This window comes from Vollenhovia emeryi, unplaced genomic scaffold, assembly GCF_000949405.1.
Source record: "Vollenhovia emeryi isolate VEMERY1.0 unplaced genomic scaffold, V.emery_V1.0 DF939228.1, whole genome shotgun sequence".
In the NCBI taxonomy this organism is placed as follows: Eukaryota; Metazoa; Arthropoda; class Insecta; order Hymenoptera; family Formicidae; genus Vollenhovia; species Vollenhovia emeryi.
In genome coordinates, this window is record NW_011967138.1 from 536,201 (window position 1) to 559,014 (window position 22,814).

General features: G+C 40.3%; 5 protein-coding genes and 1 long non-coding RNA gene across 12 annotated transcripts in view; 4 read left to right on the plus strand and 2 right to left on the minus strand.

Moving 5' to 3' along the window:
• The first annotated feature begins 70 nt into the window (after positions 1 to 70).
• LOC105560540 (chromatin assembly factor 1 subunit B) lies at positions 71 to 2,944 on the plus strand. Its single transcript, XM_012009726.1, has 6 exons — positions 71 to 308; positions 1,052 to 1,184; positions 1,277 to 1,580; positions 1,660 to 1,923; positions 2,004 to 2,231; positions 2,307 to 2,944. The coding sequence occupies exons 1-6, from the start codon at positions 168 to 170 to the stop codon at positions 2,851 to 2,853; spliced, it is 1,617 nt and encodes a 538-aa protein (XP_011865116.1). The 5' UTR covers positions 71 to 167; the 3' UTR covers positions 2,854 to 2,944.
• Positions 2,945 to 3,200: 256 nt separating this feature from the next.
• LOC105560539 (tubulin alpha-2/alpha-4 chain-like) lies at positions 3,201 to 9,639 on the plus strand. Of its 2 annotated transcripts, none has more exons than XM_012009725.1 (9): positions 3,201 to 3,334; positions 6,258 to 6,480; positions 6,738 to 6,842; positions 7,097 to 7,293; positions 7,506 to 7,598; positions 7,896 to 8,081; positions 8,207 to 8,455; positions 8,913 to 9,076; positions 9,452 to 9,639. In XM_012009725.1, the coding sequence occupies exons 1-9, from the start codon at positions 3,332 to 3,334 to the stop codon at positions 9,576 to 9,578; spliced, it is 1,347 nt and encodes a 448-aa protein (XP_011865115.1). In that variant the 5' UTR covers positions 3,201 to 3,331; the 3' UTR covers positions 9,579 to 9,639. The 2 variants fall into 2 exon arrangements, with proteins under 2 accessions (XP_011865115.1, XP_011865114.1); XM_012009724.1 differs by lacking the exon at positions 3,201 to 3,334 and adding an exon at positions 5,641 to 5,739.
• LOC105560538 lies at positions 5,758 to 6,321 on the minus strand. The gene is made up of 3 exons (XR_001008834.1): positions 6,246 to 6,321; positions 6,028 to 6,136; positions 5,758 to 5,955 (listed from the first exon to the last, which is right to left on the minus strand). It is a non-coding gene; the product is annotated as an uncharacterized LOC105560538 (long non-coding RNA).
• Positions 9,640 to 10,141: 502 nt separating the features above from the next.
• On the plus strand, positions 10,142 to 17,364 carry LOC105560542 (cytosolic carboxypeptidase-like protein 5). Of its 2 annotated transcripts, none has more exons than XM_012009730.1 (10): positions 10,142 to 11,063; positions 11,277 to 11,569; positions 11,685 to 12,023; positions 12,103 to 12,374; positions 12,470 to 12,623; positions 12,761 to 12,851; positions 12,948 to 13,254; positions 13,334 to 13,541; positions 13,621 to 13,782; positions 15,941 to 17,364. In XM_012009730.1, the coding sequence occupies exons 1-10, from the start codon at positions 10,949 to 10,951 to the stop codon at positions 16,652 to 16,654; spliced, it is 2,655 nt and encodes an 884-aa protein (XP_011865120.1). In that variant the 5' UTR covers positions 10,142 to 10,948; the 3' UTR covers positions 16,655 to 17,364. The 2 variants fall into 2 exon arrangements, with proteins under 2 accessions (XP_011865120.1, XP_011865121.1); XM_012009731.1 differs by lacking the exon at positions 15,941 to 17,364 and adding an exon at positions 14,791 to 15,283 and having other exon boundaries at positions 10,162 to 11,063.
• Positions 17,365 to 17,753: 389 nt separating this feature from the next.
• On the plus strand, positions 17,754 to 21,389 carry LOC105560543. 2 transcript variants are annotated; one of them, XM_012009732.1, is made up of 4 exons: positions 17,754 to 18,015; positions 18,317 to 18,472; positions 19,414 to 19,560; positions 20,418 to 21,389. In XM_012009732.1, exons 1-4 carry the CDS (start codon positions 17,946 to 17,948, stop codon positions 20,633 to 20,635), a joined length of 591 nt encoding a protein of 196 aa, XP_011865122.1. In that variant the 5' UTR covers positions 17,754 to 17,945; the 3' UTR covers positions 20,636 to 21,389. The 2 variants fall into 2 exon arrangements, with proteins under 2 accessions (XP_011865122.1, XP_011865123.1); XM_012009733.1 differs by lacking the exon at positions 19,414 to 19,560 and having other exon boundaries at positions 17,764 to 18,015.
• Positions 21,390 to 21,539: 150 nt separating this feature from the next.
• Positions 21,540 to 22,814, minus strand: part of LOC105560544 (coronin-2B-like) — a 12,454-nt gene continuing 11,179 nt past the window's right edge. For 2 of the 4 annotated variants that reach the window (XM_012009735.1, XM_012009734.1), the window contains exon 10: positions 22,654 to 22,728. Coding sequence is in view for 2 of the 4 variants with exons in the window: in XM_012009737.1 (XP_011865127.1) it covers positions 22,636 to 22,730 (95 nt within the window). In the remaining 2 variants the exon portion in view is untranslated. Of the gene's footprint in view, positions 22,731 to 22,814 lie in introns of all 4 variants that reach the window. The other 2 variants (XM_012009737.1, XM_012009736.1) reach the window with 2 other exon arrangements.

Sequence of the window (22,814 nt, forward strand, 5' to 3'; positions counted from 1 at the left end):
CGACCGCGGCGACCTAACCCAACCTAACCTAACCTTAACCTAACCTAATCGCGCGACAACTTTTGGCGCGAACGACGTGACAGCTCGAAGGTTAAGTGAACCTGTTTTTGTTCTCGTTCACGGCGACACATATTCCACGTCGCGTCGTTGATCCACCGAGCGGAAGCATGAAGTGCATCACTCCTGAAATCTCGTGGCACAATCGCGACCCGGTGCTGAGTGTCGACGTACAGAGCGGCTCGTACGAAAACTCCAAGGGGGAAACGTTTTGGAGAGTGGCGACCGGAGGAGCGGACTGCCACGTTTTGGTAATGCGTTACTTACTTTGAACGAGGATAAGGAGAACGGTTTTTCGTGTTCTCGTGCCCCGCGCAAGGAGCAACGTTGTGAGAAAGTATCATTTTTGTGAAACTGATCATTATTTGATGCGTATGTAATAATAGTGTGAGAGTGATGTAACGCCAATGGAAAAAAAAACAAACTTATTAATACGCAACTCTCTTAATGTCGTCACGTGTTTGAGAATTTCTTTCACATCTTGATTTAATCTTAATTACGCGTTCGAAGACAATTAGTAATCTTAGGTCGGTATTAGAGTCGGATCTTTAAGATCGTCCTGAATTTGCCCAAGGGCAGAATGGCTGTCTTGTACTCTTGAGACATAAGACAGTTCGGGCCTGAGCAGACTGGCTGTCTTGTACTCTTAAGACATTAGACAATTATTGTGCGTTACCTCAACGCAAAGGCTTAAAACATTGTTGTAAGGCTGTCTTAAGAGTATCAGGCCGGTATTCATAGTCAGATCTTGTATTCAAGACCGTCTTAAGATCATCTTTAGATACTCCGTAGCCAATGAAATGTTCCATACAGCATCTTTAGATAAATTCAAGACGGTCTTGAATAGAAGATCCGACTATGAATACCGGCCTATGATTCTGCTTAGGCCCTAAAGTTGCTGTACAGAACATTTCATTGGCTATGGAGTATCTAAAGACGGCCTTAATATAAGATATGACTGTGAATACCGGCCTAAATGATTGTTTAAACGCAGATTTGGCAGTTGACAACGACGAAATGCGGCGGAGCTACCGTAAACTTTGCGGCGGACTTGGAGCGTCATCAGAAGGCCGTAAATGTTGTAAGATTCTCCCCGTCGAGGGATATTCTAGCATCAGGAGACGATGGTTGGTGCCATTGCTACTTTTATTATTCTGTCGTTTATTGCCTCCACTTTTGTCGGAGTAAATCCTAAAGTTGATCTTAATGCCGCGCACAGAATCGGTCATTATTTTGTGGAAAGTGAAGGAGGGACGGGACTTCTCTCCGCCGTCAGGCGATACTGAAAATAAGGAGCAGTGGACCTCCTGGAAAGTGCTGAGAGGTCACATCGAGGATATCTATGACATCAGCTGGTCGCCCGACTCCAATTCCTTGATTTCTGGATCTGTCGATAACACCGCTATACTGTGGGACGTTCAGAAAGGTCGCAAAACCGCGTTATTGACGGACCACAAAGGTTTCGTCCAAGGAGTGTCCTGGGATCCTCGCAATCAATACGTGTGCACCATCAGTACAGACAGGTACACACGATCCGCAATTAGAAATTGTGCGAACGATAGAACGTCCTTTGAATCTGAATTTTCGTCCATTATATTTCAGGCACTGCCGTTTAATAAGCATCGCTACAAAGAAAGTCGTTCAGCGTATTTACAAGTCCACAATTCCGACGCCACCCGGCAGCTCGTTGGAGGGGAAGCTCGTGCGCCTATTTTACGACGACACCTTCAAGTCGTTTTTCCGCAGGCTGACCTTTTCGACGGACGGATCCCTGATCTTCGTCCCGTCTGGAATAATCGACTCGCAGGAGACCACAGAGACGATATCAAATGCGATCATTGTTTTCTCTAGAGAGGACATAAGAGAGTCAGTGTTAAAGCATCCAATGGCTTCGAGCCTGTAACTTTATTTAAAGAGACAGTAGTAATACAAGCGTTCTTTTTCAGGCCAATAATGATCTTACCTACCTTAAACGAATGTACTATAGCGGTACGATGCTGCCCTGTATATTTTGAGTTGCGAGAGGATGGTCCAACTGCTATGGTACCGCTGCCTTACAGAATGGTACTCGCTGTCGCGACGCAGAGCTCTATATTGCTTTACGATACGCAACAGACCTCTCCGATCGGCGTGATATCGCTCATTCATTATGGTAGACTAAATGATCTTTCGTGGTATGTAATCGTCAATTAATATTATGCCATGTTATTCAAATTACTTCTGAGTCTTAGCGTCTTTTCTTGTTTCAGGTCTAGCGATGGTCAAATTCTAATTGCGTCTTCGAGCGATGGTTATTGTTCCATAATACACTTTGAGGAAGGCGAACTAGGTAAAATTTATAAAACAAAAGTCTCTGTACAAGAAAGTGCAACGGTGAACAAAACATCCAAGAGTTCTAGCAAAAAATCTTCTAAAAGTGTAATCGAACGTAAAGACAATGTCCCAACATTCGATGTGGATGATTGTGCAATGGATATTGAACTTGTAAAAAGCGGCACGATCGACACGGCAGCAAGTAATCGATCTGAGGAACCTAATGGATGTAAATCGGATAGCGTCATGGATAGCGAAAATGTTAGGCCAGAAAATGATTTGCAGGTAGACAAGAAATTAAATGAGGAAGAGACAGAAGATATCAAGTTGATTTACGATGAAGAAAACAGTAGCGACTCGACCAAGACTAAAACTAGGAATACTCCACCGAGGTCAGACGTTGCTCCTATTATATGCAACAAGACCCCCAGAAGAGTACAATTAATAACTTTGTCGAGTCCAAAGAGACTCAAGAAGCAATAGCTTATAACACGTAGACCCTTCTAAGACTATATTTTTCAAACTATACAATTATTTTTATAATGTATAATATCGGCTAGAGCGTAAAAATAATTGTTCAAGACGAGTATATTTAAAAAAATATTGGTTTATAATTATAGATAATGATGAAGAAAATGCGTGTGTTCCTATATAATCTTCAGCCTCGGAGTTGAAGAGAAATATTCCCGTACCTTGAACTATTCCCGAGAAATCTGTCTATAACGGACAGTGCACCTTGTACGCGGATGCGCAGGCAATTGTCGCGAGTGCTATAGCAGCATATGTTGATCCGCGTCGCCTACGAACTCCGGTTCATAGACAGATACCGTATATAGCGCTACTATTAAATGGCGAAGTGTAGTGATCGTACTATCCGCGAAGTCAGACAGTGATCGAGTCGTGGCACGGTCCGACACACTGTTTCCTATCGAGCGCAATAATCGGGTAATAATCGGAAAAAATGGTGAGTACATTGTTTCTCTGTCGCATTTTCCCGTCAATACCGAATATCTTCATTTACATTTACTCATAAAAAATGTATACATGTTGCACTTTAGTGAAAAAGACACAATCTTCAATTTAATTTCATAATTGGAACAGAAATATTTTATGAAAGAAATTACTTCCGAAATAATTATTCTTTAAAAGACATAAAGAACCATCTGATAGTGTTAAATACAATGTTGTGAAATTATTTTACTACTCTTTTATTCTATTAATTTTTCTATATTAATAATTGAGATAGAGCTTTGCCTACACTTGCGTGTAGAAAAGATTGCACAAGATGGAAATTATGTATAATAAAAGCACATTTTCAACATTTCTCGAACGCAGTTTTATATCTATAATCGCGATTGTTTTTTTTAAATTATTCATATACATTGTTGCTAAGAAATATTATTAATATTTATAAAAAGTATTAAAGGTAATTTTTCTATTGATTTGTTAACATAAGCGCATATATCTGTAAACATTCTAATAACGGGAATTGCACGTCTTTATACAATAACACAGTTCCTGGTAAAGTATATAATATGCACACACGTCATACAGTGTACGTAGTATACAGCTCGAGAAATATCACGTTATGCACTTTTGAATGTTCGATACCTTACGAGGTCAATTAAAAGTTTTCTAAAGTGAATCCAATAAGCGCGAAAAAGACTTGAAGAACAAAAATTAAAAGATTGATTGGAAAAGATTTCTGTCCAAAAATAACGTTCGATAAAATTTCTATTTTATTAAATGTAATATCTTATGCAAATGTTGAAAACGATATCTATTTTAGTAAGATTTTTTATAAGATACCTAACTTTGTTAGTCTCTTTATTTTAGTTTAAAGAAATCTAAATAATGTGTAAATTTTTAAAAATTATCAAATATTTTTGAAATGTCAAAGGAAATTTATATATTAATCTTATCAAGATACATAGTTTTTGTTTATTTTTCTGTATGTTTTAAAACACCACACGCGAAACATGAATTATGAAGCATCGATCCGTGCCATGAACGCACGACGATCGACGTGCATAGCGTTATATTAATAAAATATTGTCCCACTTCTATCTGAAATCTTTTGCAATCGCTCCTCCAAATCCTTCAATTCTGTTACTCAACGGTAAAACGGACATTAAAATAACGAGTAAGAATGTAGTCTCCATTTGCCGTTCATGCAATTTTCTCTAAAAGCTACCATTATAGCTATATTTTATAGATATTCAAATATTTGGACATTAAAATACGCTTGTACGGATTATCGACAATTTTCTCCGAAAGGGAGAATAATATTCCCAAAACTCGAGGGTGTACCACGGCCTAAGCTTTACGAGCGAGCGATAAAGTGACGTCCACTCTGAGACAATCTCTTATCATCACGCACGGTGGAATCTTTTCGGTGAATCGTGTACTCGTGTCATATGCGGGCATGCAGTTTGATATTCGACTAAGCTGCTATGGTTACAGTGTGTCAACCTGTAAAAAATCGATTTTTACCGTACCACGCGGATATAGAGCGTGTAATATCGTATCGCGCGTGCGAGACGACACGTTGCCCACGTGCGTCCGTAAGTCAGGAAGTAGGCCGGCTATAGGCATATCGATATAGATGCTCACTTTTAGGATAGGGCTGAATTATCCATGGGGGACACATCAGGTCAAGGTGGCATTTTTCCACCGGACCTTGTTGACAGATAAAGCCGCTGCTTTAGTCGACGATGTCTGGGCTGCCGGTAATCACCCCTTGTTAGCGTGGCTTGTTAGGCTTGTTAAGCTCGTTCAATAAATTTTTTTAATCGTGTGTCTGATTAATCAGAAACTTGTGTCATTTTGCGATGGGCATCTTACTGTGGGATGCGTCGCAGTGAAGATAATTATTCACACATTTGCATATTTATCCTATAAGAAAAGGGCTCGTTATTTTTAATTGGCGTACGAATTAAAATGGACAGAAGTAAATACACATAAAATAGACTCGATGTGATCGAAATGTCAGTCTAAATAGAAAGTTGGTTCTCAAGGAAGTCCCCGTCTTACTTTGTAGAACAAATTCTGATAAACTCTCTCTGAATTATCTATCTTCTTCAGAAAAGATACTGAAATCTGGTGTATCTATATAACAGAGTTTTTTTTAAGTGAACTTAATATTATCAATTTTGTGTAAAACTGATCACAATTTGGGGATTCGATGACCTTAAGCAAGTGTTTGGTGCAAGGAAACAGTCATTACAATCGGTCAACGTGAACTGAACACATCTTTGCATTTTGATATTGTTACACGTAAATTGTTTTGTGACTATGTGCATTGGCAATTATTGCGTACCTTCATCTAGTTAGCGCAGAAACGAAATCTTTCTAAAGATGGCAAAAAAGGTAATTAACATAATAAAATATAAAGTGTTAATTTCATAATATTCAACATTTAACGATCCACTCATATTATACCGTCATCACAAAGCCGTAAAGGCGATAAAGACTGCTGTAAATTTTTTAACGATGCCCAAGGTGGTAATCATACTTGAACGTAGCGTGATGGAGCGAGTATAACAATCAATGCGACGTAATGGAAGGGCTCTGTCCTTAACTTACCTATAACATCGGTATAAATATCGATATATTGAAATTTATTTGCGGCAATAATGAAAAGTATGAGTTAATTACACTAAGCTAATCTCTCGGATAATGATTTATCATATTATTTCTATTATTTCTTTGTCTATCGCTGTTTATACTTAAAGCGAGAGAATTTCTTCCAACCAAAAGATCACAGCTGAAAGACCAAGAGAGAAAATTATTCTTCCAATTTCTTTTAGACTTGGATCGAATCGCACGTTTTATTGCGTACGTATGCTCACGGGATACATAAGGGAAATATTTACGTTTGTTCGCAGCGGGAATGCATATCCATTCACATCGGGCAAGCGGGCGTGCAAATGGGAAACGCCTGTTGGGAGCTCTATTGTCTGGAGCACGGTATCCATCCAGACGGGCAGATGCCCAGCGATACTACCGTGGGCTCCGGAGACGATTCCTTTAACGCGTTCTTCTCCGAGACAGGTTCAGGGAAGCATGTCCCGCGAGCGGTTTTGATCGATCTCGAGCCAACGGTGGTAGGCAAGTGTCCCCAAACAACAACTGTCAATCCTCGAGTATTATTGGAATATGTTAAAACTCATTGATTGCAGAAATTGTCAAATATTGTGAGATATAAACTTTGTAACTTTTTAGTCCGCTGAGCTAGTCTTTGAGAGTTTAATGATTAATCTTTGTCAAAGAATTCTAGTCTCAATCTTTAACATGCGCATTGTATATTAAAGATATTAAAGATTGATGGAATTAAGATATAATGAGTTATATTCTTAATGTCTCAGACGAGGTACGTACGGGCACTTACAAGCAATTGTTTCATCCGGAACAAATGATCACCGGCAAGGAGGATGCGGCTAATAATTATGCCAGGGGTCATTACACAATAGGTACCTTAATTTTCCGCCACAATATTATGTATCTGCAGCAAGATTAAACTCACTTGTAACGTATAGTCGGTTGTATTGTCTAAGAAAATAATAATATATAAAGAAAAAAAGCATTGTGCATTCTGATCGTTGAAAATTGAACTTCTGTTTCAGAGAATTTTGTCATTAAATTTCTTAATTATAATACGTAAAATTTTTTTAAGTAAATTTCACGATAGTAATCTTACATTATTAATTCTCTTGCGATTTTTTAGGGAAAGAGATCATAGATCTCACTTTGGACAGACTACGCAGACTAACGGAGCAGTGCAAAGGCTTGCAGGGCTTCTTAATCTTCCATTCGTTCGGCGGTGGTACGGGATCCGGATTCTCGAGTCTGCTAATGGAACAACTGTCCGCCGATTATCCGAAGAAAAGTAAACTGACCTTCAGTATTTATCCGGCGCCAGAGGTAATGCTATTTTGTTAGAATACTTGAAATTTTCATGCTCAAGAATTCCAATTCCTTTTGGAGAAAAGTTCAAGTGATACAATCTGTATAAATACATCTCTATTTACGATTCTTTAATAATTGGCCGAGTTTTCCAAAGAACTACAATATTATTGACTTGTTTAATTACCTAATTGTCTAGTTCGCTACGAAAGCATGTACATTTTTCATAGGTATCGACTGCAGTGGTGGAGCCGTACAACGCAATTCTGTACACTCATCCGACATTGGAGCACAGCGAGGTGGCTTTCATTGTAGACAATCAGGTCCGTACTTTTCGTCGTAAATGTCAGTCTAAAATTGGCCTATTATAAATCTCACGTCTGTAAAACTTACCGAATCCCGTAAACGTTTTTATCACCCAATTATTGGCAAATCGATTGCGTAATAATGGCAGTTTCTCTTAGAAGTAGATTCTACTAGCGGATAGCTTGCGTGTTGTCTGCCCAACATTTCACATGTCTAAAATGAAGTTTATTAGGACAATGTCTTCTATAGCTGCTCTTACGCGGAGCGGTAATAGCGAAGTCTGTCACTACAATCGCGTGCTATCCGTATTATAGGCCATTTTTGAGCTATGCAGAAGGAACCTAAATATCGATCGACCGACCTATACAAATCTGAATCGGCTGATTGGACAAATAGTGTCATCCATCACCGCCAGCTTACGATTCGACGGAGCCCTGAATGTCGACCTCACCGAATTCCAGACGAATCTCGTGCCCTATCCACGTATCCACTTTCCGCTCGTAAGCGCCGTTTGCTAAAACACGAGAATTTAATGTCAATAACGATAGAAATCGAATGGATGATTATTATTTGATTGACAATTGCACCGTAATTATATACCAATTACGTTTTTATTATCACGCAGGCGACGTATGCTCCTGTTATGTCAGCGGAGAAGGCCGGGCATGAGAGAGTGACCGTCGCGGAGATAACAAACTCCTGCTTCGATCCGACTCACCAAATGGTGAATTGCGATCCGCGCTTGGGGAAGTACATGGCGGTATGTTTGCTGTACAGAGGCGATGTGGTACCCAAGGACGTGAACGCGGCGATCGCGATGCTAAAACGGCAGAAGCACGTGCAATTCGTGGAATGGTGCCCGACGGGATTCAAGGTGCGATTATGAAATAATCAGAACAATGTTTAGAAACTCGAAGAGGAATTGAGGCGAAGATTAAAGCGAGGAAGAGATAGTTTCAACGATATATTCTAACGACTCGCTGTTATTACATACACGCGGGGAGAATTTTCTCTTAAAATTGATCCTGAAAATCATTTAATCGTGGGACAATATGGCATTTCACTAGTAAGCATACTTAGTGTACATTTTACTAGCAAAATGTATGGTAAAATTTCAAAAAACTCTCGTAAAGTACTTCCAAAATACTACGTTGTCCCACGATGACACGATTTCAGGATAAATTTTAAAAGGAAATTCTCAGTGCAGAACAAATGTTTATGAGTTTCTCTCGATTCTCACCCTGTTGAGATTTTCTGAAATTCGATCTCGAAATTCAAGTGATACAAGTGACACAAGTGGTGCAAAGTCATCGTTGCAAACGCATTAACAGGTGGGAATAAATTATCAACCACCCACCGTCGTACCGGGTGCGGATCTCGCGCGGGTGGAAAGAGCGGTATGCTGCCTGTGCAACACGACGGCGATTGTGGACGCATGGGCCCGACTAGATCGTAAATTCGACCTCATGTACGCCAAGCGAGCTTTCGTGCACTGGTAAGAAGCCTTGAGCTTAGCGTAAATGATCTGCTCGGCGTCTTTATACTAAAAATTAAAAATTAATATAGAATACAATGGGAGTGACTCAAAAAGTCTTCACATTACCCTAATTTTTGTCTCCATTTCGAACGTAAGAAAAGTTTGCTTTCAGGACGGCTGTAATGAGAGACACCAGGCAGGCAATTTGCTTGTCCGATCAGGCCTGGTCGACAATGAGTCGTTAGTCAGGCGTCGGAACTGTATGTCAATCCTTTTCCTCTCCGGGTAAGAGAAGAAGGGCCGGCATACAGTTCCGGCTTCAAACAACTCATTGTAGACCGCCTAACATTCAATTGTGTAACTTACTCAGACGCGACGTGCCGAACTTTACAGGTTTGTCGGGGAAGGCATGGAGGAGGGTGAGTTCTCCGAAGCCCGGGAGGATCTGGCCGCCTTGGAGCTCGACTATCGCGAGGTGCAGGAAGACACCGTCAACACCGAGGAAGAGGAGGAATACTGAGCTCGCTATAAAAGATTAATGCTAATATATGTCGCAATACGCTTTACCATTATATATCCTATTAAGAGTCTTTGATTTACGTTACCTTATCGCCGTTGGCGGCATCCCTGCAGACGGATTGCGTCCGTATAAATAAATTATTTATACATTCTGAAAGCCGACGTGCATCCTTTCAAGAAGCGCGTCCATTTTGAAATCCCGCTTCTCGCGCCGGCTAGGAGTGCCGTAGCAAAGTCTCCCTCAGGTGGCGCTGCCGTAGAAACGCAGTCGGCTAATTTGTCGCTCGTTACCATGCGTCGGTCATTCGGCTTGAAATTAATTACCGCCCATAATGTGCATTTGGTATACATTGTATGTATTATCAGATAATAAATATTTTGCAAATTTCTCAAGTTTAAATTCTTAAGAATTATCAACTTGTTAGAAAGGTAATATTATATGTATATACAGAATAAAATTTTTTTTAATACTGACACTCGCTATAGTTACACTGCCAATTGTAAATATTTCGCGTCTCTCTCTCTCTCTCTCTCTCTCTCTCAAGTTCAAACATTTTACAATGAATAAAATTACAACTAAAAATCAGATTCAATCGACGGGGGAGACGCAAAAGAAACGTATAGGCGTCGATGTGGCGATAACCGCGATGACGCTCTCTGGAACGAAACACCGATGCCGCAGGCGACGTTCGCAGACGACGGGCCGCTGACACGGATCGACGTGACCTCCGTCGTTCGTCCTGGAATGAAGTGAAGCGTTGTTTATTATATATAAAGAAAATCTCTCGTACCCACGCACGGAAGTTTGCGTCGGATTGCGCCGGGGGGCCCCGATCATCGGATTTGCCCGCCGATCGAGTTGATCGACGCAAAAGTAAAACGATCGATAAGCGAGGGCGTCATCGCGTCGCGTCGACATTTCGTTCGCTTTGCGGCGAGAAATCAATCGGAAAAAAACGAGCAGGAAGCTGTGTTCAACCATCCTCCCCCCCTTCCTTTCTCTCGAAGATGAGCGATCTCGTCACCGCCGCCGCTGCGCTACCGCATTGAGGGCTGCGGACTCTCGCGCGCAACACCCTTTCCGCGCGCGCGCGCATGTGTGTGCGTGTTACGTGTGCGTGCGTGGCGTAAATAGAGATCATATGATCGTCCGAGAGTCGTCGTCGCGGATCAAGTGGATTCGCCCAGCGGGAATGAGCGCGATGCCGTCGCCGACGGGCGAGGAAAGTGTCTGAAGAGGCGCAGGAATTGTCCGGGACATTTGCGTTTCCACAGTCGGCGTGCGACGACACCATCGCCACATGAACGAGCAATTCGTCCGCCTCGCGTCCTCCGATTCCTGCAGCGGGCGCGATCTCTCTCCGACGCGCGATGGCGAGCGCAACCGAGAACATCGCCTGCGGTGGCTTCGTGTTCCTCAACAACTTCGACTCGGCCAATCTGGCCAGGGTGGAACCAGTGAGGCTCCCGGAGACCTTCGAGAAAGGTAAACGGAAGCTACCGCCCGACGTCGGTCTCACGTATCTGCATTGATCTTGCGCGTCTGTAATGTGTCAATGTAAATGTCGTTGAACCGGAGAAGTTTGTTCCTCGTCGATGAAATCGATCGCATCTACTCCGAAGGAACGTCGCGCCGAGCTGCACGCTCGCCAGTGCACTTCTTATGTAACGATACAACATGAGGTTTTACTATTTTTAGATGTTTACGAGAATGAAGGCAAATCGACCAATAGCTCGAGCTCCAAAGACGCGTTGGATTACGAATTCAACTTGTGGACGAAGCACGATTGTCACGATACGCAGTTTCAAAACAACAATAGAACCTGGTTTTACTTTGGCGTCAAGTCTAGTCGTCCGAGTGTCTCGGTCAGATTTAATATAGTCAATCTGAACAAGCAAGTCAAGATGTTCAGTCAGGGGATGTGCCCGGTCTTTAAGATTGTGCCCGGACACTTGCACTGGGAGCGGATTCGCGAGAAACCTACATACACTGTAATTGCAGCATAATTTCTAGGAAATACGTATCTAAGAATGTAGCGAGAGATTATAAACGTACATGTGATAATTGTGTCTTGGCGGTTATATAGCGTACTATTTAACGTTGCAGCTCGATCAGAGAGGGAACGACTTTACTTTATCGTTCCTCTATTACACTCCAGAAAATTCAAAAGCTGTTACTTACTTTGCCTTTACCTATCCATTCTCGTATACAGATTTACAAAATTATTTGAGAAGGATCGATGCGAGAATGGGGAAAAGGAGTGTAATGTCTACGGACGACGTCTATTATCATAGAGAATGTGCAATAAGATCACTGGAGGATCGTAGATTAGATTTATTAACAATAAGCTCCTATCACAACATATCGACGGAGAGAGAAGATAGACTGAGTAATATGTTCCCTGAGAAAAGCGAGGAGAGACCATACAAATTTCGGGACAAGAAGGTACCGCGTTGATGTCCTGACGTAAAATAAGTTTTTAAAGGGGACGCCTGTTTACATATGCGATTATACGTGCATTTAGGTGATTTTTATTAGCGCCAGAGTCCACCCGGGCGAAACACCGTCTAGCTTTGTTCTAAATGGTTTCCTCAACTTTCTACTGAACCGAGAAGATCAGATTGCTACAAATTTACGTCGCCTGTATGTGTTCAAATTGATACCGATGCTCAACCCGGATGGTGTTGCCAAAGGTCATTATCGAATGGACACTAAGGGAATAAATTTGAATAGGGTTTATCTAAATCCTTCCGAAGTAGACCACCCTACGATATACGCCGCGAGGAACTTGATAAAGTGAGCGCCTATATTTCCAATTAAATACCTTGACGCTCAATATATGCACAATAATATGCACGGCCATTGCCAAATTTTACGTACTTTTCTTATAGATACTATCACAATTCTTACCAGCTACCGAGCGAACTAACTGACGACCTATCGAATATAAATTTAGAAATTATGGACAGCAATGTAAGCATTTTAAACTCGTCTGCGTCGATAGCGAACGCTGTACGTGACACAACCACAAGACTGTTGCAACAAGTATGACGAAAACCCACAGAGTTCTCTTTAACATTTGTTTATATTGCAAATAAAAGCACGAAGGGCTAGAATAATATACATTTTACGTCACGTCAATCTGCGATAGTGTTCGTCTAATACTATTGCCCTTTTGATAGGTAACGTTTATGTCGTTAGATGAGAAGAACAGATGTGCTACTGGCAAGAAACATTTATTGCCATTAGAGCACTTGGACAGTGCAGCAATTGGTATTGATATTTATTTTATATATTTGAACCTCGGTAATATGTCGCGTAATTGTAGTGTAATCTTCCAGTCTGTAATTTGCCTGTTGCCACGTATAGATGAGAGCGAGGAACTGTCTAGAGAAAGTCAAAACGATAACGTCACGGAGGTCAGGACGAGTGACAAGCTAACTTGTACAGCCGTCGACGAGGGCGAGATACCAAAATGCTCGGATAATTCTGGGTTATACCTGTATATCGATCTTCACGGCCATGCCTCGAAGAAAGGCGTATTCATGTATGGAAATCACTTCACTGACCCAGAAGATACTATCGCATGCATGCTTCTACCCAAGTTGATGTCTCTCAACAATCCACACTTTCATTTCACATCGTGCAATTTTGCGGAACGAAATATGTACATTATGTAAGTGAAGTGTACTGCCAGCGGAAATTATGTGTTTAAGTTTGTATTATTGGGACGCTGAGTACGTGTGTTTTTACAGAGACAAGCGGGACGGTATGTCTAGGGAAGGCTCGGGACGCGTGGCGGTGTACAAGACGACTGGTCTGATACGCAGCTATACTCTAGAATGCAATTATAACTCTGGCCGTTTGGTGAACGTGATACCCGCTAGAATTCGCGATGGGGTGAATAAAACTATGAATAATGTGTTCGTTCCTCCGAAGTACACGCCTGCGGTGTTTGAAGCGGTAAATATATTTTCCTTACTACTCAGCGTTTTACGCAATACTGCCGAGGTATCTATATCGTATCGTTGTTAATGTACAGGTCGGGGCAGCACTAGGTCCTTCCATTCTCGATCTCACTGGGAACAATCCCAACAGCCGATTGCCAAATAGCCAATATCGCTCTCTAAGAGGAGTAAAATCTCACTTGAAATTAACATACGTGAGCAATCTCTCTGCACCGCCCAGCAAAGCAGTGCGTAAGGTAAATTTTGATGTAAATACTGAGAGTGACGTTTGTAATGCTGACATAAGGCAGTGTATATTGTCATAATCATTTATTCTGTTGAGCGAACTAATTTTACGTGCTGTTTAGCTTTAACACTGCAACCCATTCGTGCCTAATCCAACATAAATTTATTTGTGCACAACTAGGAACGTGGGAGAGAGATTTTGTATGTTTACAAATCAAATTTGTGCAAATCGTACCTTAAATTATATAAAAATTTTGAAATTTATATGAAAACTATTTAGTTTTTTATAAAAATATGTAAACTGAAATATATATTTTATGACAATAACGATATTACGCTATTCATTATGTTGTTATATAAGAAATATCGTAAAATCTTTTCAACATAATTTTTCTTAATGGGTCTTCCATATATAACTTGATATATTTATCAAAAAAGAACAAGACAATAATATTCTATATACTTTAAATAAATTTATATATCAAGACGTTCTCAATTATATATTATTTTCACAGAACAGGATAATGCAAAATTTAATATTTACATATATAATTTGAATTAAATATTAGATATGCTGTACCGTTTTTACTTTCATTATATAAGTGACTTGCTTAATTGCAGTATTTATATACAGTATATATGACGCACGCTAATTTTTTATAAATAACAATTTCAATACTGATAAAATAAAGAAGAATGAGATGGCTAAGTAAGATATAGAATGCAAATATGCATTACTGAATCATTTTATATTGTGGCTAACTCAGTAAAGTGTTCATTAATCATACACATTAACGCTTTTATGGTCGTATTTGACATTTAATAATACTCGTTTTGTAAATAATCAATTTTTTATGCACTATATTTTTCACCAGTGTACGCAACAATGTATGCAAGTGCACTTACGATCACATAATCTAATATACGCAGCGTCTCTTCCAGAGATGCAAATTGTTGTGAAACAAAACGTTAATATTACACAGATGATTATATATAATTAATGATATCTATTTCTTTAGCGAAGGGCACGGCGTAGAGGTATAAGTGGTTAAACCATTATATCTCTGGACGACGGAATTGTTGAAGTGAGATATGGCAGTTTGTTAATTCAAACGTTACTCATTTTAACAATATATATATATATGTAGAAGTTTATAAAAGTTTACTTCAAAAATTATGAACTATTTGGAGTATATGACTGTTATGGCATAATTCCATTATTAATATATCAGACGCTGATGTAAACATATAAATTTATCGATGTTGGAGATCATTATTATATGAAAGATGTAGTGTGTGTGCAACTTTAATTAGTATCCCATGAGACAAGTAAGATATTCCCCAAGTCAAGTAACGAATCTAGATCTCGGCAATAGGCTTTAAACAAATCACTCCATAGCTCGTCTCGTATTACATGCGCATACATGTATAGAAACTTCACTCAATGTATTGCACACAAGCTTGCATATCTAGCTGTGTATTAATAAATGTTACAGTTTTTTAGCGATCGTTTATTTATCTTTTATTTGATATCCCGGATATCCCGACCAATCAATCCCGACGAATAACTTGGCATGAATCGTGCATCGTGTTTGCAAGCAGAGCAAAATGGGGGCGATCAAGTGTAGTAGAATGCAAAGAGACTCGACTCGACTACGCGTCGAGGATCATCGTCCGCGGATTTTCGATCGCCAGCGAACCGTGTAGAGTCCTGTAGTTCACCTCACACAGCACTCTGGCATGCGTCAGCGAATATTCTCATTTGCTTAAGTATGGAAATACGATTAACATTTTCTGATAATATGCATTTGTATTATCGACAAGATGGCTTTACTCGTGTTAGGCAATCTGCTACGTCTGCTCACTTTATCATTTTCTCTGAAGTTTTTATATATATGTAGATGCGCTTAGTCTTTCTAAAAGTGTATGATACGTGTTCAATTATATCCGATGTGTTTAGCCGCGAGGGGGTAAGTCATTCTTTGCATAATTAATAATTGTTACGTATAATAACCGTGCCAGCAATTGCGGTTGTAATAAAATCAATCTCTCTCTCTCACACACGTGTTTAGTTTTATGTTGTTACTGTGGTACGTGGCTCTTTCTGTGACACGTGAGACGCATCTCCCGAATCTCCGCGATCTACAATTGCGTGCCGTTTGTTTACAGGATAACGAAGGCGACGTTGCGCGGAGCAGCGGCATCTTAAAGGAGTTGGAAACGAGATTGAACGACGCGGTAGCAGGGGCGAGGAACGCCATAAGGAGCGAGGGCAACCTGGTGAAGAAGTGCATCCTTCGCCGCGGCGCCTCCTTTTACACGGCGGTGAAGAGGATCAAGGGCGGCAAGAAGCCTAGGCAGACGCTCGCACGTCGCGCGCTGAAGACCCATTGCACCAGCAATGTGGAGAACAGCGCGATAATCTGCGCGATCACGTCCGAGGTGGAGGCGAAGCCGTTTCTAAAGGCGATCGACCGCTATCGCTCTAACGCAGGCTCGACGATCAGTGACACCCTCGAGCCGCGTTTGAGCGCGAATAAGAAGCCAAGGGCGGCCAACGGTTCAGCGAAGACGCGCGTCTCCTCCGAGGAAACGGCGGCGGTGCGGCAGGGCGCAAAGAGGCTCAAAGTCATCTCGTCCACGAGAACGTCCAAGCCGCTTCCCGAGGTCGGAGAATCGTCCCGCGCGGCGGAGACCGGCGCGAAGGGATCCCCGAAGGTGCCGCGCGCCTGCGACAAGCAGAGCGTTCAAGGGACGCGCGACAGAGCCAAGATTGCTGGACACGTAAAGCCGAGCGAGTCTTCCAGGCTTCTGAAAAAAATTAACAAGACTGCCGTTAAGAGTTCCGTACTTGCGGAAGGCGCGAAGCAGAATCCTAAATGAGCTCAGTTATGATACCAAGAACCAATCACCGACTCGTGAGATACGGGAAATCAATCCCGTTGCCATTGATCTCCCGTATCTCTATTCAGAAAGATATTTTGAACGTTGTAATTGTGTGTGTACAGGATGACCGGTGAATCCTGGTACAATCGACCAGGCGAAACGGGCGAAGACGCATACAAATATTTCCGTGGCGAGTTTTCTACATCCTGTGTATACAATACGCGATGCGTTGCCTCTTCTTTGTATTATTTGGTGATGATAACGTGTGATGTACCGTAGATATTTCCATCGTGTTTTACATACCTGAGTCAAAGAAATGTACATATTACGTTATTGCTATATACGTATATTCTTATGTGTTAGGTGCGTACACGAAATACCGTTCAGTTATCAACTATATGTAGTTGAATATGTTTTTCATAGAGCTCCACTTGAATCTGTGCAATTAATATGCGTGATATCTTGAAAACTAGCGCTCGTCTTAAAAATATGGTTTCAGTTACGTTTTATCGCCGGCTAAAATTCTACGATGCAAACAAGATTACATTTTGTAAATCTAAAAGTTTATTTTTGTTGAGAGAGATATGTCTCTTTAAACTTATCGTTTTTTTTTTCCTTTAATGGTTTCGGAGATGATTGCATAGAGAGACTGTCGTCCTGTACATTAGATTAGCGTTGCGTTATATGAATATATAAATGTTATGCTTTACCGTTTCCCATTTCTCGTCATGTTCCGACAAAGTTAGAAGTTGTTATATTACTTACGTTCGAAGATTCGTTGGCGAAATAAATGATAATATATACATACCGACGTAAATGAACCCACTCTGGATGTAAATTTTTGCAATTTATAATTTGCAAACTTCAACTGTGGCGGGCTGTCAGACTGAAGCGATGTCGTCTAGACTCTAGATGAAAAAGGAAGAGGGGAGAATTGCACAAAGTTCCAGGGAAAATTGTCGCGGCTTCATTTGCTCCGTTCACCAAATATCGAATTTTGAAAATTCCAATTGTCTTTGACAATCGCGCTCGCCTCCTCGTCCGAGGAAAACAAACGCAACGCGCATGCGCGACCGTCGCCGGAGGGCGACGCGGGATTCCCGGAGCTTCGGGCTAGGTTCAGGGCGCGCGACTCGCCGACGCCTTCACGCTGCTGGCGAGACACTCTAGTCGCGGGAAACGGTGCGCGTCGTTACGTGACATCCAGCCTTCGCGATCGACGGGGAAACGGAGAGCTTGGGTCGGAGCGACGATCGACAATTACGGAGGGCGGACCGGAGAGGCTGCGATGGCTGTCACGAGTCGCTGCGTCGCGGCGTGCACGTTTCTGGCGGTGCTCTCGCTGCTGGCGGAGACAGGTGAGGTTAACGCGCGGACGACGCACCTTGGGCGGGGCACGTAGCCCCGCGTCACCCCGTAACCGTCCCGTCGCGGGCGCGGTATACGGATTGCGGATTCACATGATAATTCAAGTGGCCACCTCCATCTGTGCCAGGTCCTAAAAAGGCGTTTACACTGTAACTGATTTATATCTTAGAAGGTGCGAGTTGAACATTTAGTTGTTAATATTTGCCACAATTGAGCGACAAGACGATTGCCCAGGATGATCTCGCTCGTTTCTCATCCGTGGAAGTTTAACAGAACAGTTTTCTTATCCAGGATACAGCATACAATGCTACCAGTGTAACAGCACCAGCAACGAGTACCCATTTCAGTGCAATGAATTCCTGACGAGCGACGTGGTTCTTCAGCCCATGCCGTGCACCGAGGTTTACGGGGCGCAGTATTGCGTCAAGCACGTAGGCCGTTTCGAGGGTAAACAGCAGCCAAGATATTCCCTACAGACTCTGCTTGGGAGACTAACACAGTGGTGGCATGGGGGAAAGCCGATTAACTCTTCTAATAATCATTCGCATGTTCACACATAGATCAGTCGAGCATGCCAGCGAGCCTGCGTTAATCTGAACCGGATTCTTCCCAGATCTTTTCAACATGCTGGAACATATTTACACATTCGAGACCTTGGAACGCGTTCACGAGCAAGTCGAATTGCTATGAGCAATGTTTAATATATAGAGGAAAGTCCCCTCTGAGATAAGCTCCTAATAAGAGATAGCAGGGTTTTTGTCAAAATAATGGGCATCATCTGCATAGTATAACTAGTAGATCCACTCCGTCATTTGTTTCGTTTTGCGTCGATCCCTTCTGTGTATCCGACATTGTTCTGGACAGACCAATGAAAGAAAAGTTGTATGTGTGATAGTGCAGCTTAGATGAGTACATATACACCATCAAGATCAAAGGGGCCAAGAGAGAGAGTGGACATACTAGTTGTGCTATGTCATCTGTTAACTCCACCATGAATTTATTGCCCTTGGAGCGAAATCTGTTTAGTGGAAAATTCATTGTTAGATTGTGTAGTCAAAATGCGAAGAAAGATTTGTGATTGAATTTGGGTGTTGAAAACTTGCTACCTCTTATTAGAAACCTATCTCATAATAGAGGACTTACCTCTGCTTGATTATCATTTCGTCCTAGAAGAAAAAGATGAATTGCGTTCCAATGGTTCTTCATGTTGCGAAAAGTTCATCTACTAACCACAATTGTTTATATCATTGCAGTAGATCATCACTTTCGAGGATATCTAAGAGTTACCTCATAATTATTGTTTTACGATCTGTCATTGGGAAACTTGTGTAACAATCAATCGCCATGTAGTTTCGATTAGAGATTTAATTATTACTTTCTCAATTAAGCTGTGGCCTTGGATTGCTATCAGTGCACGTCGGCGGACGAATGGAAATGCATGGATAGCGAGATGGTTAAAACTTTCTTGGTGCCGAGAAATTGTAGTCACGTGTACGGGGCGCGTTATTGCATCCAATCGATCGGCCGTTACGGAGGTTTTTATATCAAGATTGTGTTATCGTCGAGTGTGCATGAGTGTACCTTTCCGGGTTCATTTTACGAAACGATCACTTGGCCCTTAATTATTTTAATAGAGTTTAAGTAGTTCTGAGATTAAAATGTATAAAGAGTTTTACGAAATTTATATTGGAGACGCGAACTTTCAATAACACATTTAAATATTAATCTTTTCAATAGTCGGTATTTATTATATCAGTCATAAAATCTAGGTTTAGCGTGAAACATTTATCACAAGGAATGAAAAATGGAATGTACTTTTCCTGCTCCGAAAAGTGATCATTTTGACGTGAATTGACTTCCTTTCACTCGTACGTTCTACCTTCGGCCTTTGAAATTAATTTAACTAAGGAAATCGTTTCCTTGTCACTGAGGGAGATCGACATTTCGAAAGTGTACATTATTATAAACCCCTGGCTGAGGTATTATTTTTCGTAATAGACTTAAAATTAAAATTATTTAAACACTAATATCCTGTTTTGGCTCTTACTCCTTTATTACTTCGCATTTGTGTTTTCACATTAGAGCCTTATAAATTTGATTAATTGTTTCAATTATACTTTCCGCAAAATATATCAAGATATACATATCTCTACGTTTTCCTGCATGTCGCTTTTTGTTTTTCGCTTTTTCCAACTATCGATTAAGTTGTGTGTACGCACGTTTAAGATCCGCTCATTCACTCAACTCAAATCAAATCGAACAAGCTGCTACATAGTAGAACAATCGCTTCTCTGAGATTACATATCTCAGTAAGTTTTCTACAAAGTTAAACAATTAGTATCGCTTGGGACAAATATATCGTACAATTAATGCGTTGTACCTTTGGAAACAGGTGGCATTGGCACGAAGCGATTTTGCTCGTCCGTAGATATGGGGAACTACTGCGACTACGTAAAACAGCCAGGTGACAAGCTGACCTATCGCACTTGTGTGTTCACGTGTTCCGAAGACGGATGCAACTCGGCGATATCCTTCGTGTCGAGTGCGATGTACACGTGGATAATGCCGGCGAGTTTAGTGGTAGCCTGGAAAAAGCTGTTTCACAGGTAGAAGCTTCTCTGAGAGCTCGGTGACTAGTTAAGAGCCCGACGAATGTATCGTTCGTTGTCGATTAATCTCTCGCGCCTTTTTCTAAGCCTCCTTTAAGCCGCGTCTAAACATTAAATTTCCGATCAATTCCCGATCACTGCCAATGATATTTTAAACACAGTTTACAAAAATGTAAGATATTTTTGTCAATATGAGAAAACAATCAGATTTTTTGCTTTATCCCGTAATAGGATTGTCTTATCTCTTGAAATATTTGAATTATTTCATTCTGAGATGCATTTGTTGTAAATTTTATTCTTACAGGAATATTCTAATTTTTTACGTTCGATCGTATCCAAGCTGATTAAAAGAACATTACTGTTTTAGGACATCCCTTTTTTATATACTTTTTAATATATTTTTATTACATAATTAGGGATTACTGTCTCAATATTTTTAGGCTAATAGTGTATTTATATATTTTATATATTTTTGTATATTTCATAAATTTAATGATATATAGAGTATAGACTAACAAAAAGCAACGTGAATTTAAACGAAATATATCCGTCCATTTGACTCAGAGATTCAAAATTCTGAAAAAGAGAATTGTATCATGTAATTAAGATATACACTTATATAATTTATCCAGATATGTATATATATACCGCACGTTTTTACTATGTACTGACACAATACATGAAATTAAATTGATTAACGTGCGTAAACTCCAAAACGAATAAAGTATTTTCACTTATATAATAATAATATATAACTTTATGACTTTTAGTTTTATTATGAAATCCCTACTTGCCGTATATCATACTTCCTTGTCCATAAATCTCTGGAACAAGCACATGCAACGAATTTGCCCGTAACGTAGCTACATAACGCTCTTTGGTATTTATCTGTTTACTCTACGATATTGTTGAATTGAAACTCGATAATATATTTAATTGACATGTATAAATATTACATATAAATCACGCGATACAGGTATATTGCGTCACAATACTGCATCAGGAATAACTTTATAATTGGTAGCGAATATAAACTCGTACATCACGACGTCTATCACGACGAAAACGAATGATCTTGTTACAAATATCATAGAAATTGCTTCCAATATGAATATCGAAAATATAGCTACGAACTATCTTGCAATATGTATTTTACTGCTTATAAAATGCATTTTTCTAATACAGCATATGTAACTTTACGCTCATGAAGAAGTTTGTACGTTTAAAAAAAAAAGAGGGTTTCAATGAAAATACTTTAGTTACGGGTAATTAAAGCTAATGACGATTATGAAGTAAACTAGTGAAGAAAGACTAGGGAATGCTACGTCACATGTTGCTGTATCAGTATTTTTATCCTTATTATACTTTGCGGACAATGAAATTTCGTACTCTCAGGCGATATGTGAGATGTAGCATCCAGGTACTATATTTATACCACGGTACAATTGCACAATTGTATGAAAAATACGCATATAAACGTATACATACATATATGTATAAATCATTACACGACTTGATTACTGTTATTAAGCGGAAATATAATTCTGTATGATTCTCAGAAACTACAAGGCTACTGCTAAAAATAAGTGTTCTAGTACACTTGCTATCGTATCCCCTTCAAGTTAGCTCAGGTGAATTAAACCGACATTGAATCGCGATAAACGTCGCCCTTCTTAAAAATATACGTACATGTACCGCCACATCGATTGTACATTGTTCAATGATCTTTTTAGTCGCACGTACATTACACTGTGCAATTATTGTATATAAAAAAATTTTTTTACGTTAATTTTTAGACTAATAATTAATCGCGACATTGATTAGGTATTACCACTGCATTCGTAGATTTGAAGATCTTATTGCCATCGACATCACGGCAGTGGATGGCAGTGAAAAATATATGCGACAGCAAAATGCTCAATACATTAACACGATAGTCCACTCGCACATATACGACACAGCAGCTTTTTGGAGCATATTATAATAAATCAGCAACAAAATTCAGTTTTTTGCACTACAGAGATAAATTTGTAATGCAAATAGAAACAATAATCTACAAGATACGCAAAGAAATACTGTCAAAGTACGAGGCTTGTCCGTAAACTAAGTACCGTTTTGGAAAAAAAACACATCAAAACATTTTTTTCAAAACAAAATTTATTTTTACATGAAAGAGCATT